This window comes from Trachemys scripta, chromosome 6 (genome assembly GCF_013100865.1).
Source record: "Trachemys scripta elegans isolate TJP31775 chromosome 6, CAS_Tse_1.0, whole genome shotgun sequence".
NCBI classification, from domain to species: domain Eukaryota; kingdom Metazoa; phylum Chordata; order Testudines; family Emydidae; genus Trachemys; species Trachemys scripta.
Genome location: NC_048303.1, coordinates 123,949,174 through 123,966,734, shown reverse-complemented (window position 1 = coordinate 123,966,734; position 17,561 = coordinate 123,949,174). Strand labels below are relative to the sequence as shown.

General features: G+C 48.1%; 1 protein-coding gene across 1 annotated transcript in view; it reads left to right on the top strand.

Moving 5' to 3' along the window:
- Nucleotides 1-8,210: 8,210 nt before the first annotated feature.
- Nucleotides 8,211-17,561, top strand: part of LOC117879444 (neuronal acetylcholine receptor subunit alpha-7-like) — a 102,441-nt gene continuing 93,090 nt past the window's right edge. The window contains exon 1 of the mRNA XM_034774638.1: nt 8,211-9,018. Within this exon, the coding sequence (XP_034630529.1) occupies nt 8,940-9,018 (79 nt within the window). The 5' untranslated portion in view covers nt 8,211-8,939. The remainder of the gene's footprint in view (nt 9,019-17,561) is intronic.

Below are 17,561 nucleotides of genomic sequence, written 5' to 3'. Positions count from 1 at the left end.
AGCACGAGCCACTCTCCCACAAGTCTGTCGATCCGGGCTGGGAGGTTAGCGCCCTAGGCAGTGTAGACATGCCATCAGGTACCACCTCCCCCTGATGCTGAGGGCCTGCAAGTACCTAGCTAGCTATTCTAAGTAACTTGTGCTTCACAACCTCCCCTCCTCTCATTGTTCCGCTTTTCCCAGGCTCTAGTTTTCTTTTGGGCCTCTCTGTTCTGTAGTGATCGTCCCTGTGTTGTGCAGCTGGGTACGGAAGGACGCTTCACTGTATGACAAAGAGCAAGTTCTCAGGGCCAGAAGCGGTTACAGGTTCACCAGTCAGGAGTAAGATCAAGTCTCCGCTTTACGCTTTCCAGCTTCGTTCTGATTGTCTCCTGAAGGGGCTCTGTTAAGTTTAGAAAGGGTAAATGAACAGAAAGCCTAGAGCGACCTTCAAGGAAGTCAAGTATCAGAGGGGTAGCCGTGTTAGTCTGAATCTGTAAAAAGCAACAGAGGGTCCTGTGGCACCTTTGAGACTAACAAACTGTTAGTCTCAAAGGTGTCACAGGACCCTCTGTTGCTTCAAGGAAGTGGCTGCTTCAAACGGTGCTGGCATGACGCTCGGCTGGAGGGAACAAATTTAGGGGGGAGTTAAAAATCAATCTAAAAGGAACCAACACTGGGTAACGTATACCCCTTTTATGCCCCTCAAAGCACATATGTTACACCAAGTTAGACTCCCTCGAGACTCAGACAGACTTAAAATACAGGTGTAGGCCCCTCCATGCTCTAGGCTGACCAGATAGCAAGTGTGGAAAATCGGGACAGGGTGGAGCCTCAAGACTCTCGCTATAAAATCGGGACATCTGGTCGCCCTACCCCAGCTCTGAGTTTGGCTCAGAAAGTCTGAGAGTCAGATCCACACGGGGACTTAAGTTCCTACAGCCCAGATTTAGGTGCCTAAATCCCATTGGTGGGCACCACCGCAATCCATATAAACCTGGCTTGGCTGCTGCCTAACCAACCCCCCCACCACCACTCTACCCACCCGCCGCTAGCAGAGACAGGTGAGGGGCCAGGGCAGAGGACACATCCTTCTCATCAACATCCCCCATCGGCTACCTAAGCGGGCTACCTCCCTAGTGTGCCGGTTTTGGTGGTTCTTATTCATAAGCGCCAACTCCGTGGGTGTTCCAGGACTGGAGCACCCATGGGTAAAAACGGCAGCCCCCCTTTCAGATTCTCCCCGCACCCCGCTCAGCACCTCCCGCCTGCCAGTGGGCCCCGCAGATCATTGCCTCCCCTACCCTCCCAGCACCTACCGCCCACCGTGATCAGCTGTTTTGCAGCATGCAGGAGGCTGGGGGGGAGGAGTGAGGACATGACATGCTCAAGGGAGGGGTGGAACTGGGCGGGAAGAGGCGGGGTGGGGGTGCGGCCGTGGGGGTGGGGCCTGAGGCCAGGGCCGGCTCTAGGTTTTTTGCCGCCCCAAGCAAAACAATGTTTGGCTGCCCCCCACCCCAGCCCTGGGCTCCCCCCTGCACCTCCCTGCTGCCCCCGCCCTCAGCTCTTCCCCGCCCACCGACGCCCCCTGCTGCCCAGCCCTGAACTACCCCCCCACACACACACCCTTGCAGCCCCAGCTCTGAGCTCCCCCACACCCGCATCCCCTGCTGCCCCAGCTCTGGGCTCTCCCCCCACACCCGCATCCCCTGCTGCCCCAGCTCTGGGCTCTCCCCCCACACCCGCATGCCCTGCTGCCCCAGCTCTGGGCTCCCCCGTGGACCTCCAGCCGTGGGTCACTGGTAACTCGCTCCCAGGGCGGGTCATTCAGCAGGAATTTTAGATGTGCACAGAACACAGACAGGATTGGTTCCCATATGGTTACAGAACTGCAGTAAAGTGGAACAATTTTCAGCTTGTGTGATTGGAGGATATGTGGATGCATATTATAAGACTGTCCTCCATAAATGAGGAAAAGTTGAGGTGCCTTTATTATTCTTTTGTTCCACTCTTTGTTTCTATGGGAAAATTTGCCAGTGCAATATCACTGTCTTCCTTTTAAATAAATAAAACTTAAAAAAAAAAAGACAATGGCTGTTGAAAATAGCAATTCCACTCCTAAGAACCACTGGGAAGCATTTCTTGCTCAATTTTATCCTACTTTTTCTACAGCAAGTTACAGTGGATCAGTATATTTGATTTGGGGGTGTTCAAATCTGGAAGGCAGGTGCTAGATTCCCTTTCTGAATATTAATTAAATCTGGAAAGGAAAAGTCAATTTCTGCTTCCATGGCTCAGAAGTGGAAATCCTCCTACGTGCCTGGTACTGTATCTAAAGCTGCCCAGGTCCAGAACCTCCCCTCCCTTACTTTTCATTTTAAATTCTAGTGGGATCCACGTACCTGCCTTGCTAGGTTTCAGATAGAGAGGTGCACTGTCCATTTAGTCCACCCAATTCTTTCTTTGGAGGCTGCAAGGTGAGGTCACAGCAGTATCCCTAATCCAGGCGGGGGATGTCTTCTGAAGGGGGTATCTAGGCCAAAGCCTCCTACTCCTTGGGCACACTTGTTCCCCATTCACAGTGCCACCACTTCTAGCAGTGAGCTCTCCATTCACAGCAAGCTGCAGCATGAGGTTTCAGCTACATACTCCTCCCCTCCCTTTCCTGTGGATAGCAGCCAAGGGAATGCTGGGAAATGTAGTTCTTTCCCTCCTCCAGGGCTGGCTCTATGGGCAGGGAGGAAGGAACTACAGCTCCCAGGGCTCTTTGATGGTTTTCAGCTCCCATGCTGGATCCCTGCCGGCTGCCGCCCCTGCAAATGGGCTGCCCCAAGCACCTGCTTGCTTTGCTGGTGCCTAGAGCCGCCCCTGCCTGAGGCAGAGCCGGAGGTTGAGCACCCCCCAGCACTTTGGAAAGTCGGTGCCTGTGATTCCTATTTGTAGGCAACTCTCTCTCCCTGTGCAGGAATTCAGGCTTTCAAGATGCCTAAAAGTTGGGTATTGTAATGCTGAGTGTGGCAGTGCCTAAACCCCCTGCAGCTCTTGAGTAGTTTTGTATCATCTGCAAATTTTACCACTTCACTGTTTACCCCTTTTTCCAGATAGTTTATGAGTATGTTCAATAGGACTGGACCCAGTACAGACTCCTGGCGACTATCTCCTCTCTCCATTCTGAAAACCGATCATTTATTCCTACCCTTTGTTTCCTATCTTTTAGCCAATCCATAAGAGGACTTTCCCTCTTATCCCATGACAGCTTACTTTGCTTAAAAGTCTTTGTGAGGGACCTTGTCAAAGGATTTCTGAAAATCTAAGTACACTATATCCACTGGATCCCCCTTGTCCACATGCTTGTTGACCCCCTCAAAGAATTCTAGTAGATTGGTGAGGCATGATTTCCCATTACAAAAACTATGTTGACTCTTCCCCAACAAATTATGTTCATCTATGTGTCTGACAATTTTGTTTCAACCAGTTTGCCCAGTACAGAAGTCAGGTGTATCGGCTTGTAATTGCCGGGATCACCTCTGGAGCCCTTTTTAAAAATTGGCATCACATTAGCTATCCTCCTTCTTGTTCTTCTGCTGGTCTTCTTCTTGGACACCAGTTTATATAGTGAAACTTGGGTCCTGCTTAGCTGTACCGTAACCAATCATTTTACTAAAATTTTACTAACCAATCCTAACATATTGTAACAAAATTCTCTAACCAATCATACCCCACCACCTTAATTGATTTATACCTAGCAAAATAAAATTATGAAACAGACAGAAACAATAGTATCAGACAGAGATCATACAGACAAAGAATAGAGAAGTGAGGACGATAAAGACAAAACAATAAAGAAATGAGGATTTCACAACCACAACTATTGATAAGTGATTGCTTGCCAGACAGAATGCTATCAAACTAAGTTTTCTTTAACCACCTTAAGATCGGTTTCTTTATCTGGTGATGGTGGGTACTATTAGGACAGGATCAACTTCTCAATAGTCCCATATTACATTGTTTTAATGTAATTTAGATGAAATGTGAGAATGTGGCTTTTTGCTTCTTGGCTAATGGCTGCTGTCCTCCTAATATGGCTGCAGATAAAGGCCATAGGTCTTACAATATGGCTACAGGAAAAGACCATATCCTTACAGCAGCACCAAAGCATGTTAATCTCAGATCTTCCCAGTGTGGCTGGAACAATTTCTGTAGTGGGGGTGCTGAGAGCCACTGAGCCAAACTGTAAACTCTGTATACAAAAGAAGCCACTTCAAACCAGGCGGTGTGGCAGCACCCCCTACATCCCTAGCTCCAGCACCGATGGACCTCCCCTCAATGGTGACCCTTCTCCTTAACCCCTTCACTGTCATTCCCTGGGCTCCAGAATCTTGGAAGCTCAGAGACGTGCCCATATTTATGGGGGAGACTGGTTTTCCATATTTACTGGCTATCGTTTTGATTACATCAACAAACTTTGATCAAAAGCGGCAGACAGATGGAGATTGGTTACTACAAACCTGTGGGTCAATGGTATGAGCAAAGGAGCACTTCACCTAGAGGCATTAGCTGTCTGAAGTGCTTTAGTCCACTTCATATTTTAGAAACAACAAGAAAAAAACAACCTGTGTTATAAAAGAAAAAAAAGAGGAATTATTCTCCGAGTCGATTTAATTGCCAGAACGTCTCTACAGGAAAAGACAATAACAATCTTTAATTATGATGACTGTAGGGGTGGACTGAAGTCCCAGCACAGCAACAAAAGCAGCTGCTGTCTCTGCAACGCTTCTTTCCTAATGTGCTCCGGTGACGATAGTAAGCTATTAAAAAATAAATAAATGGGGAAGGCAATGTCTGATGTGTCTGATTTTACAAGGTTATGGGGGTGAGTAATTCCATTAGCAACATCTCCCTGCAATAAACAATCACATCTAATACGTGCCACTGTATCCCTTGGTGTGCGACCCACAGTGCGGATGGGCTTTGGAAAGAGAGTAGTCCCCATTATGCGGTGTTTCGCTGAATAAACAGTAAGAGGAGGTGTTGAGCTCCCCCTGGGGGCTCCATGTTCTGCTGTGCCCAGCAGGGCCAGGGAGCCACAGAGGTGCCAATTGTGGCTGGTCACAGGATCAGAGAACTTGCCCCCCACGGTAGCTTAGAGATGCTTTGGGGTTGCTCTAAATTATGCCCTGGTTGCAATGGCCCCCAAGGGGCAATTGATCAGGAAGAGATGGCTGGAGCACAGGGCACTCTGGACTGGCCACCTAATCTCATGCTTGCCCAGGCCTCTCCTAGGTATGGCACCTATGTGTGGGCACTAGAACTGGACACAACACCAATGCCACATCCAGAGGTAATGCCACCTCCTGTTCTTGCTCCATCTCCCCCTGGATGACATTAGCCATTTTAGTCACAGCATCGCACTGGGAGCTCACGGTCAGTTGGTTAGCACCAGGACCTCTAAGTCCTTTTCTGAGTCCAGCCAGAGCTACCGTCCATCTTGCTGGACTTAGCATGAGCTGGGCAGTGCCAGTGAAGAGTCTTGGTGCCCAGCTGGGCCTCTTGACTCTTGATCCCCTGAGCAGGAGAAACCTTTGAGGCTTTCCCCACTGCCCTGGAGCTGGATTGATGGGAATCGCTGGAGGAAGCCCTGGAACGCTTTGAGGTGCTCCAGCTTGGTCGTGTCTGAGCCAATGCCATGCTGGAGCTAGCCAGGATCCTCTCGGAGGCACAGGACAAAGCAGCGGAGGAGGGACAACACGTGATTGCAGCCAGAGTTTTTTGTGAAGTCAGAAGAAGGGGTGAAGGAAAGAGGAAAAACACTAACTATGAAAATGCCCAAATTCTTCCCACACTAGCAATGAGCTCCGCAGGAAATGGAACCGCTCCTTCCACACCCCCCAAATGTGAGACAAGCCATGGGGCACAGAGCCCTGATGTGCCAAACGCTGACCGTGGTTTGAGACACTTCACTAAGCACACTACAGTTTCACTGAGGATATCCCATGGTGCAGGATAAGCCCAAGAGGCACTGAAAGAGAGCTGGGTAATATGCAACTAAACTGATTCCACCAACCCGGGGAGAGGCCTCACCCACCCTGGCCAGCCAGGGAATAGAAGTTGGAGCGTGACTAGGCAGTATGTAGGGCTGTCATGAGATTATTATTTATACCAGTAGCTGAAAGCCCATGCTGTCATACATGTGTAAAAAAGATGAAAATGGCTGACAGCTTAAAAACTGGACAGTAAGAGACTAAAAATCCCAGTGATGCTTGAACCTGGAGCTTGTCAAAGCAAAAACAAGCTCTCAACCACACTGCACGAGAAGCTGGATATGAGTCAACAGTGTGCCCTTGTTGCCAAGAAGGCTAACAGCATTTTGGGCTGTATAAGTAGGGGCATTGCCAGCAGATCGAGGGACGTGATCATTCCCCTCTATTCAACTTTGGTGAGGCCTCATCTGGAGTACTGTGTCCAGTTTTGGGTCCCACACTGCAAGAAGGATGTGGAAAAATTGGAAAGAGTCCAGCAGAGGGCAACAAAAATGATTAGGGGGCTGGAGCACATGACTTATGAGGAGAAGCTGAGGGAACTGGGATTGTTTAGTCTGCAGAAGAGAAGAATGAGGTGGGATTTGATAGCTGCTTTCAACTACCTGAAGGGGGGTTCCAAAGAGGATGGCTCTAGACTGTTCTCAGTGGTAGCAGATGACAGAACAAGGAGTTATGGTCTCAAGTTGCAGTGCGGGAGGTTTAGGTTGGATATTAGGAAAAACTTTTTCACTAGGAGGGTGGTGAAGCACTGGAATGGGTTCCCTAGGGAGGTGGTGGAATCTCCTTCCTTAGAGGTTTTTAAGGTCAGGCTTGACAAAGCCCTGGCTGGGATGATTTAGTTGGGGTTGGTCCTGCTTTGAGCGGGGGGTTGGACTAGATACCTCCTGAGGTCCCTTCCAACCCTGATATTCTATGATTCTATGGTAGCTGTCTCTACCACTTCACAGTGGCTCAACAGACATTTGAGACTTCAGAGCGATGCTTGGAGTTATTGTGTGCTGGTTGTGTTGTGCTTAGACAGTTGTGGGTGGCAGATAAGGGGTGGATGCTGCAGGGAGGGGGCTATGTGCATTGGGGTTATTGTGTTTGCTGGTTGTGTTGTAGTGTGGGTGGTTTTGAAGATGTGTGGCAGCAGGGCTAAGTCTCCCCTCATACAACCAATGAATTGTTATATTCAAATTAGTTGTAGAGTTAGGATGATAATTGGTTGAGTCACCTCTGATATCACAGTGGTCTAGGACTCTTGGCATGGCATAGATACATGCCGTACTGTCACAGTGGTGTAATTCGTAAAGAAAATGGCTGAGAACTTAAAAGGAGGACAGTAACAGACTGCAAATCCCAGCGCTGATTTAACCTGGAGATATTCTGAACAAAAAGAGCCCTCCGCCCTGCCTGTAGCTGTTTCCATAGCTTCACCCTGACTCAACAGACATTTTAGGCTCCGAGTGACACACAGAGTGACAATCCTGGAATTTTATTACATAGATGACGGTAGCCCTTACAAGTCCCCACCAAGCTCAGGGCCCTATTGTGCTAAGTGCTGCACTAACACAGTGAGAGACAGTTTCTGCCCCCCAAGAACTTACAGAGGAGATAGAAAAAATGTGGGAAGGGAAACAGAGGCACAGAGAGCGGAACGGTCTTGCCCAAGGTCACACAGCAGGTCAGTGGCAGAGCAGGTCTCTTGAATCCAAATCCAAAACCCTACTCACTAGACCAGGCTGCCTCCCCACGTCTTCTGTTTTAGTGACAGTCAGAGCACTAGGTCTGAGAGAGGGCATTCCCTGGAGATGGACGAGCACGACAGGTGCTGAAAGAGAGCTGGGCAGCAAAGCACCTGAAGAGGGGATTGCTCCAACACAGGGGACGTCCCTCACCAACCCTGGTCAGAAAGAGAACAGCCGTGGGATGGTGCTTGGGGGTCTGGAGGATGCCTTGAGGGGCTGGCCTGAGATGGCCCGTGCTGGAATCACAGCGCAGAGTCTGACTGTGCGAAGTTGCCTTGTGGGTGGCAATGCAGGAGTGTGCCAATCCGTCCTGACTGCACCTTTGAGAAAGTGGAACTTGGAGGCTGGGGGAAGAATCGAGAAAATGCCAGGTTTGAAGTACACGTTATTCACGTCTAACATTTTATTGCTGGTGCTTGGCCATTAAAAAAGTGGAGCTGAGAAAAAGGGAACGGACCAGAGTGTGTGCAAAAATCTCCTGGCTGAGAGGAAGCCTGAGGGGGAGGGGACAGCTATTTGTTTCTGGCTGGAGCCGTGACTGAAGGGCTGTACTGCCATGCACACAGGCAAAGGGGCAGAGTGAAGATAGTCTGAGGCCCCCGGGGCTCCGCTTTCTCACTTCTGTGCTGCTAAAATCTGAACGTCCACCCAGTGGAGGCTTTCTCTGCATTTAATTCCACCCAGGGGCAGGCGCCAGTTCCCTGCTAGAAATCACACTGGCAGGTAAAGGGAACAGGGGGCTGCAGCTCGCCTTGCCTGAGACATAGCTCTAGAGGCACTCTAGTACTAGCATTGGAACGTGCTGCCTCGGAGTTACTTACAGACAGTGGGGACGTGGAAAATCTCTCCCAGGCAGCACTGGCCCTTTGCTCCCCCTCCCCTTTCTGCACACCCCTCTTGTGCTGTCTCGCTGGCATTTGTTTCTGCACTAGAAAAGGTGCAGAGCACCAGGAAAAAAAACCTAGCGAGCCTTGGCATGCACTTGGATTTACTTAAGCAGCACTGAACTTGGCTTCCTTAGACTGGAGGGACAGCTGGGCACATGTACTTTCCTCTCATGGTAGGAAATTGGTTGAAGGGCTTATTAGCACTGTTAACCATTGACTCTATCAAGCATTTGGTGCTGTCACAAAGACGGCATTCTGCTTTGCTGCCTGCTTAGAAGTGGCACTCCGATTCTGTTTGGACAATGCTCACTGAGAAGTGTTTGGGATTTGTTTACTCCGGATTGTATCTATGGGCATCTTTGTTTCTGTCCTTCTTTAAAGGTAAGCTCTGTTTCACCTGCTTTGTTTTCACAGGATTTCCCCCAAGAAATTCAGCTGTGTCTTTCTTTGGATTCAACTTTCTCAGGGCCAAATCTTAGTCCCATGGAGGTCAATGGGAGATTTGCAATTGATTTCATTAGGGAAAGCAGGTAAACAATTTTTATGAAGAAAACAATATCATCATCCTAGGAAATGCTATAGTGCTCTGTCGTGTTTCAAAATATAGTATTCCTGCGGTCTTATAAACAACTATGCTATCCATACTTCACAGGACTGAGACAGTTTAACTAGTGGCTAGATAGCATGATGAAGGGAGTCTTATCTCTCTGTCTTCTGGACGTTTATAATTGCATTTTCATAGTACAAAATACGATTAGAAGAGTTTCCAGAACTATTTACTTCTTATGCATAATTTTATAAGGCTTAATACTTATATAGACAGTAGATTAAACGATTTCTGGTTCAATATTTTTCCTCTATTGTATCTTTCCCTTTTAAAGTATCAATGTTTTAAGACAGTGAGGGATACAAAGTTGCAAGAATCTATAAATTTAATGCAAATTCCCACTAGTCTTGCTAGAATGGGAGAATTTTAATCTAAGATGAATTCAGTGCTTTAACAGACTTTGTAAAATAACTACCCTGTTCTATCAAATTACCTAGGAGTTGTATGCTTCTTCCAGCACTGTAATGAGATTGTAAGACTCGTGAGAAAAGCTAAAAGGAGGGAAGTTGAAATTGCATCTAAAAAATATCCAGTATTCCACAGCTGAAGTTTTCTCATCAATTTCTAAATGAACATGTTTCATGTAAAAACCTCTATGTGTTTGTCCGAATTATTTTTTGCTCTTGCTCTGAACATGTTGCAAAATTTAGCATTTCCCCATGGAAGACTGCTTTGGTGATTCAGGGCCATTTCTAGGCAGAAAGCCTAGAGATTGTTGCTTTAAAACTACCAGTCTGATGTGGACCATTGATTTTAGAATGAGGTATATAGTGAACTAATTTCTCAACTACATAGCACTATTTAGCCATGCTCCTTACACCTGAATAATTTCTCATCAGTTTATCTATTTAGCCATACACAACATACATTGGTTTCATTGGAGAGCTGAGAAGTGGGGTTAGGGTAACATGGCAGTAAAGTATCCCAGGTAAATGCTCTATCACCCAGCTAAAGAGAGACTCCTGCTAGTTTTGTTTGCAAGATACCTACATGGTACTTAAAGCACTGAAGTGATAGCCAGATGCTGGAGCGGTTAGTACCTGTGAATTTTGTTTGTCAGACACCTGTATGGTACTTAATTACATTTATTTTTGCATTGAAACACTGTATTTTAAATGCTGAGATAATTACTCATTCATGAAGGAGCTGTCCGGTTTTAATGAGGAATTTGCAAATAGAGTGCTTCTATTCCCAATAATGTATGATCTTCCTTTTATTAAATGTTGTTATAAAGTCACAACTGGCCACATTTATAGCCCACTCCTGAGCTCAGTGGCGTGAACACACGACCGACCTTCAAACTAGAGGATCCCGAGTTGTCCCAAACTGTATAGACAAAGAAATATTATTTAGTAGCCCTATGAATTCTCTTTAGATTTGAGAAAAATGAAGCATGCCTCTTCTAGCTCTTTACCAATGCCGAAGCCGTTTTGAAATTCCACTCCAACTGAGTTCCTCAAGGGCTACACTCTGCACCCATATGAAAGTCAAACAAGTTAATCATAATTAACATCACTATAGCAACATGTACCAACACACCAAAAAGGAATTCATGTATTTTCTCACTTATTGCAAATCATTTCACAGGCTAGTTTATGGTAGGGCATGGAATGACCTCCAATCCCCTCAGGGCACCTACTCCTTCAAAAATTTTATGCCATCTACATAAACACCTTGTGTGACAGCACCTCTGTGAACTCCCTCAGGCAGACCCTTCTGATGTGTAATTGCATTTGTCCCGTATCTAGCCTCATTTTCCCTGTTTTTAGATATGAGGTGTAGCTCTTTGCTATCATTGCAAACAATCTCCGCCGTCTGCTTCCTAGAAGTAATGGGGAGCCCCTTCATAACTTGATAGCAGGGCCGGCTCCAGGCACCAGCTTAACAAGCAGGTGCTTGGGGCGGCTAAGGGAGAGGGGCGGCACCTGCGGCAATTCGGGGGCGGCAGGTCCCTCACTCCCTCTAGGAGCGAAGGACCTGCCGCGGCTTTTTTTTTTTTTTTGCTTGGGGCAGCAGAAATGCTGGAGCCGGCCCTGCTTGATAGGTAGGTGATGGGTAGTCTGGAGTAAATTACATACCAGTCAAGCGGAAGGTGACATTGAAGTCACTTACATATGAAAGAGCATGCAGAAGAAGGTACTGCAGGAAAAGCAGCTAAGTTAAAACACGCCACCCTGTAATTCACTAATACATTATTTTGGCCTCTTGTCATGCAAGTTACTTTTCCTTACAGTTCCATGCACTCAGACTAACTTATACCACTTGTCAACATCCACCTTCCGCCACCTCCTGCCTCGCTCCACAATTAGAGGCAGCGTGGTCCAGTGGGTCGGGTACTGGAGTGGGAATCAGGAAACCTGGCTTCCCGTCCCAGCTCTGCCGCTGTGTATCCTTGGACGAGTCACTTCCTGCCTCTGTTTTCCTCCCACCCTTTGTCTGTCTCGCTTTAGTTCGATTGTAAACTCTTTGAGGCTTGTAAGCCTCTTACCTTGTTTTTGTACAGTGACTAGCACAGCAGGGTCCTTAACTGGGCTATGACTTCTAGGTGCTACTGTAATACTACTACCAATTCAGCTCTGGAAAACATTTCCTGCTTAGGAAGATGTCATTTACTTGCACCTTAGATCTGGAGTACAACTTACAGAAAACTCCATCATTGTGGGAAATGATCCGTGCCTACCGATATTCGGCAGTTAAATAGGGGGAGAAATCGTTTACAGTGGTTAACAAAAGCAGAACAAACACCAGACCTTGAAACGAAACAAACGGGACAATGGATTCAATTTTTGAAAGCATCTATTTTCCGAAGTGACTTAGGCTCCACTGAAATCAATAGAAGTTAGGAGCCTAAATACTTTAAGAATCTGGGCCTTAGACAATTAAACACTGGTGGCTGTCCTGTGCCAGTTGGCTCGGGCTAAGGGGCTGTTTGATTGTGGTGTAGACATTGGGACTTGGGCTGAAGCTTGAGCTCTGGGACCCGCCCACCTTGAAGGCTCCAGCCCCAGTCTGAACATCCACAACATAATTAAACAGCCCCTTAGCCCAAGCCCCACGAACCTGAATCAGTGGGCACAAGCTGGCTCTGGGTTTTTAATTGCAGTGTAGATATAGCTTGAGGGAGAAATCTTGGCTCCACTGAAATCAATGGAAGTTTTGTCACTGATTACCACGGAGCAAGGATTTCACCCTTAGGAGCATAAGTTCCATTGACTTGCAATGAGACTTTGGCTCCGAGGGAGTTCGGCACCTCAGTACCTTCGAGGATCTGGGCCTAGAAGCCTAAATCCCTTGTGAAAATGGAACTTCGGCACCTTTGACTATTTTATCCAGGGAAGTTAGATATTATACAACGAAGGCTGGACAGTGAAGCCAGCAGACCGATCTGCCTTAGGGAGCTCACTCAGGCACTTTCACAAGAGGTGTTTCAGTGTAGGATGAATTAAACATCTGATGGACTAGTGGAGAGGAAAATCCTGCTCCATGCAGGGTTTGGAAGTAAGGACCCAGGAGGCCATTTCCAGCCCTATCATACATCCCATCCCATGAGTTATGCCAGAGTTTGTGACAAATCAATATTATTTGATCATTTGTCCCGTATCTTTAATTTTATCCTTCTGTTTATATTGAAAAATCAATGAATTTTGGAGAAGACTCCTCTAATGTGACCCTTGCACACAGACTGTCAAAGGTCTGAGAGAGAGATTTGGCTAGGAGCTGGGTTTGCAAACAGTGATGTAGTCTTGAGAATGGATTTTAAAACCTGTTCTTGGCCCGAATTTGGCAAAGCACTTAAGCACATGCTTAAGAATGGCCTTTAAGTCCCATTGATTTTAAAGTCAAGCTTAGTGCTTTATTTTATCGGGGCCTTAATGAAGTTGTGCCTTGGCCTCACTTGACCAGAACAACTGTGTTAGCGGAAAAGCCTTTTTAAACCTGTGCCTTAAAACAGTTTCCTTTCACAAGAAAAACTGACTTGAGACAGAGCCTTATAGGACTAGGGAGGCAAGTTCAGTTTGACCCTGTAAAACCACTGTAAAGGGAGTATTAGGCATCTGTTCATCAATCTGTGGAGCTCCTTGCTAGAGGATGTTGTGAAGGCCAGGACTATAACAGGGTTCAAAAAAGAACTAGATACATTCATGGAGGTCCAGCAATGGCTGATGGGCCGGGATGGCATTCCTAGTCCCTGTTTGCCAGAAGCTGGGAATGGATCCCTTGATGATGACCTGTTCTGTTCATTCCATCTGGGGCACCTGGCATTGGCCACTGTCAGAAGACAGGATACGGGGTTAGATAGACCTTTGGTCTGACCAGTATGGCCGTTCTCATGAAAGACAAGTCTAATGCCACCATGGAGAGAATCAGCAATTGCACCCTTGGTATCTCGTTCTGTGATGTAGTGCTGTAAATGATTGGATGGATCCATGTTTAGAAAGTACTATAGCAATCACGGCAGATGGGAGATTTTCACCTGGTCATTATGGCTGAGATTTTCAAATCAACTGAAGGGAGTCAAGTGCCCAAATCCCATTTCATTTCACTGGATATTCTGAATCTATACCCTGAATGAGCTGTTATAGTGAACAAAAAAATTAGATTGCAGGATTTGAGGTAATGCCTTACCATCTCCAGTAAGTGGTCACATTGCACCTAACATGGTTGTCACATGGTGTTCAGTACCCAGAAATCCTGCATGATCAAATTAAAATAAATGGGCAAAGCTGTGGACAAGAGGGGGCCCAGAACTGCTGGATTGTCACTAGCTTGTGTGCTGCAATAACGCAGCCCTACGTTAGGCCCTATGCCATACGTTGACAAGACTTTGCTGCTCATTTTGAGTGTTCTCACTGGTATGTGTTATGTCCAGGGAATATGATATTGGGTCAGCATCTTCTGCGTTGCGCGATGCTGCAGATACCAGACTCGGATGCTATGCTGGAAATAACGCTCTCTGCCTACCCCAGGCTCACAGCTAAGCCAGTATGTCAGGAAGAGATATAATCAGTTGTTTGTGCGGCCACTTGTCCACATGTCAGTGGTCAGATGTATGCATGGCTAAGACCTTGCCTCTCTCTGGTGGGCAAGCTGTCCAGTACACAGCACAGCAATATATCCTGCTTGGCAGGGCTTATGGGAACCTTTATAACTTTCTAAGAGCCTTTAAAAGTCAATACAGTTATGAGAGGTCAGTTAATGCACTGAGGGAAAAGGGATTTACAGCACCCACTTCAATCCCCACGATTAAAAACCCTTAGATCATTCTGGGTTCAAACTGAAACAGAGTCTAGGGCCAGGGTTTCAAAACAGTTCAATACACACGAGCTCCCATCGAGAACGGAGACCCCCTCCCCATTCTATTCCCCCCCAATCAAGAACCAGGGCAGCTGCTGGGTCCCGGCCATGGGTATCTCAGCGGCTCACAGTCGGTTTACTGCAGCTCCCATTACATTAATGGAATCTGATAAGGACTGCATCAGTGAACGCCCTCTAAAGTTCGGCTCCCCAGCCATTACCCTTGAGGTTTGCCTTGTTTCCAAGCTTCAGGCTATGAGACCTCTGGCTGCCTAAGCCAAGGTCTTAACCCAGGGCCTGTCAGGTCCCATGCACAGAGTCCCACACCTCCTTCCACAGAGCCTAACCCTAGCTGCGCTCAGAAGGGAAGCCCGCAGCCCTCCAGGAAAGGAGTTCTGCATTGGTGGGGCCTAGTGTTACATGCAGCAGGTGGTGCAATCAGAGTCCATGGTCACTTCTTAGGCAGCCAATGGGGAAAAACAGTCTTTCATCCCCAGGAAGAGGTTCTTGAGGAGGTAGTTGTTTAAAGGCCCCATAGCCTAATTCATCGCTGACCACCCCCGTGTCACTGTAAAGAACTTTCTCCTCAGAATCAGTTTCAGATGTTCCTGTCCCCAGACTGGCCTTGAAGGTGTAAACTCCTGCTCAAACCCAGGCCCTGCTACGCTCTCAGAGAACAGCACTGTTATGATAGCAGAACCAACAGGACTGCCTGAACGTGGGCACTCAGTTGCCCAGGCCCACCGACGGCGGGGGTGGGGGGGCACAAAGGGGACAATTTCCAGTGGCCCAGGTGATTAAAAGGCCCTGTGTCCCCTGGCCGCCATCACCGGTGGCCATGCAGCGGGGCTAAGGCAGGCTTCCTGCCTGCCCTGACCCTGTGCTGCTCCCGGAAGTGACCGGAACCCCTGGGGGGAGGAGGGGAACAGGGAGTTTCCGCGTGCTGCTCCCGGCCCAGCGCCGACTCTGCAGCTCTCATTGGCTGCCTAGAAGCTGCTGCCAGAGGGTGTGCCGGTTGCTTTCGGGAGCCGCCTGAGGTAAGCACCGCACCCCCCCCCCCAATCCCCGCCGGCACCCAAACTCCCTACTACAGCCCGACCCCTCACCCCCTCCAGCACCCAAACTCCCTCCCAAAGCCCGACCCCTCACCCCCTCCGGCACCAAACTCCCTCCCAGAGCCTGCACCTCCTCCCGCTCCCAGAGCCCGCTCCCATAGCCTGCACCCCCTCCTGCACCCTCCCAGAGCCCCCTCCCATACCCAAACAGCCTCCCAGAGCCCGCACCCTACACCCAAACTCCCTCCCTGAGCCCGCACCCCCTCCTGCACCCAAACTGCCTCTCAGAACCCGCACCCCCCGCTCCCGCTCCCAGACTCCCTCTCAGAACCCGCACCCCTCCTGCACCAATCTTCCTCTGTGACATTCCCCTCTGGTGTTGTCTGGACCAGTGATGTGCTAGGTCTCTCCAATCCTTGACTCTGGGAGCCAGACTTACCCTGCTCTGCTGTGAGAACCCCCACTCCTGGGCTGTTCACGCACAGCCTCTTAGCACTCTCAATGTCCTTATAAACTTAGATGCTTCTCACCACAGGCTGGCTGGTTACTTTTCAGCCACTCTCTCCCCTTTGATCAGCGTTTCAGTCACTTGGTGGGGGTGTCTGTAGATGTAGGTGGAGGAGAGAGAGCATGGCAGATGTCTCCCCCTTTTATCATGTCCTTTCTTTCCTCTTGGCTTTGCCCCCCTCCCCTTCAGAGTCAGGTGAGCATTACTGAGTCTCTGGGTCATTACTATGCCCGCAGCTTAGATCAGGATTGGGCCTTACAGTTCTTTGGAGAGGAGTCAGAGAGCATGACTGTAGATGCCTGGGGTCCAGTTCTATTCTTGTTTACAGTGGTGCAAATCAGGAGTGACGCCATTTAAATACGTGGAATTACAATGGCATAAAATCTGTTTAAACAAAATCAGAATCAGGCCCCTGCATCCACACTGCCCAAGAGCACCTGTTATTGCTCCGATTCCTGCTCTTGAACAGAATTATTCAAATAGGTCAAAGCTGACATGATCCTCAGTGGACCCCGGTAGCCACGAAGGCCCTAGTTTTCACACTGTTTGCCTTCCCCATCAGGTCTTACAAAAAGATGGGAGTCAGGATCCAATCCTGCACTCATAGCAAAGACAGCGATGTCTGGCAGCTTGGAAGCAGAGAGACACATGGTAACAAAAAACGATGCTTCAAAAGGAGTCATTGACATTCAGAAAGGACTCGTACAATAGGCCACACTTCAAGACATGGCTAATGTTCAGACACTTGATGTGCAGATAAGCAAATCAGACCAAAGCCAGCCAAAATCAAATACTTCGACCAAGGGCTCTAGATCTTGATTAGTTGCCAGCATAATTTGATCAGACAGCCAGGGTCGTAGCGCTCCTCATCAAGAGATTCTCAAAAGCAGCATCCAACTTCAGTCTGGAATGTTAACTTGGCTTTCAGAGTCCCCCTCACCCACTCCTCCTTCAACCCCCTGAGTTCCGCTGCCTCATTTCCCTTTCCATTGCAGTAGCCCTTTTTTGACACTAATCACTTCCATTAGCAGGATTTCAGAACGAGGGGGTCGATCCATGGTCCCAAGTCCTGCTTCCTCTAGACAGACACATCTAACCCTGGCTTAAAATCAGAAACTCAGTTGCACCTGCTTACACCAGGGCTGAACTGGGTCCAAAGGGATTTACACAGTCTTTGATTCCTCAGTGTCTAAAAGCAAAGGCTGAGTAGATGGCTGAGTTCAAGACCCAACCAAAACTTCTATCAGAAAGTCCCCATCCCCCTAGACGTCCTCTATCCACTTCAACCCACCAGCGACAGGGAAGAAAGTATTAATGGCTACACGACTTAAAGCAGGCATTGTCCAAAAAGTAGTCCCTGTAAATCCACAGACGTATATTCAACTAGGCCAATGGCTGTGTCACAGGCTACACTTCATAGGAGGAAACTTGTGTAGCTTTTCATTCATAAAATTAGCAG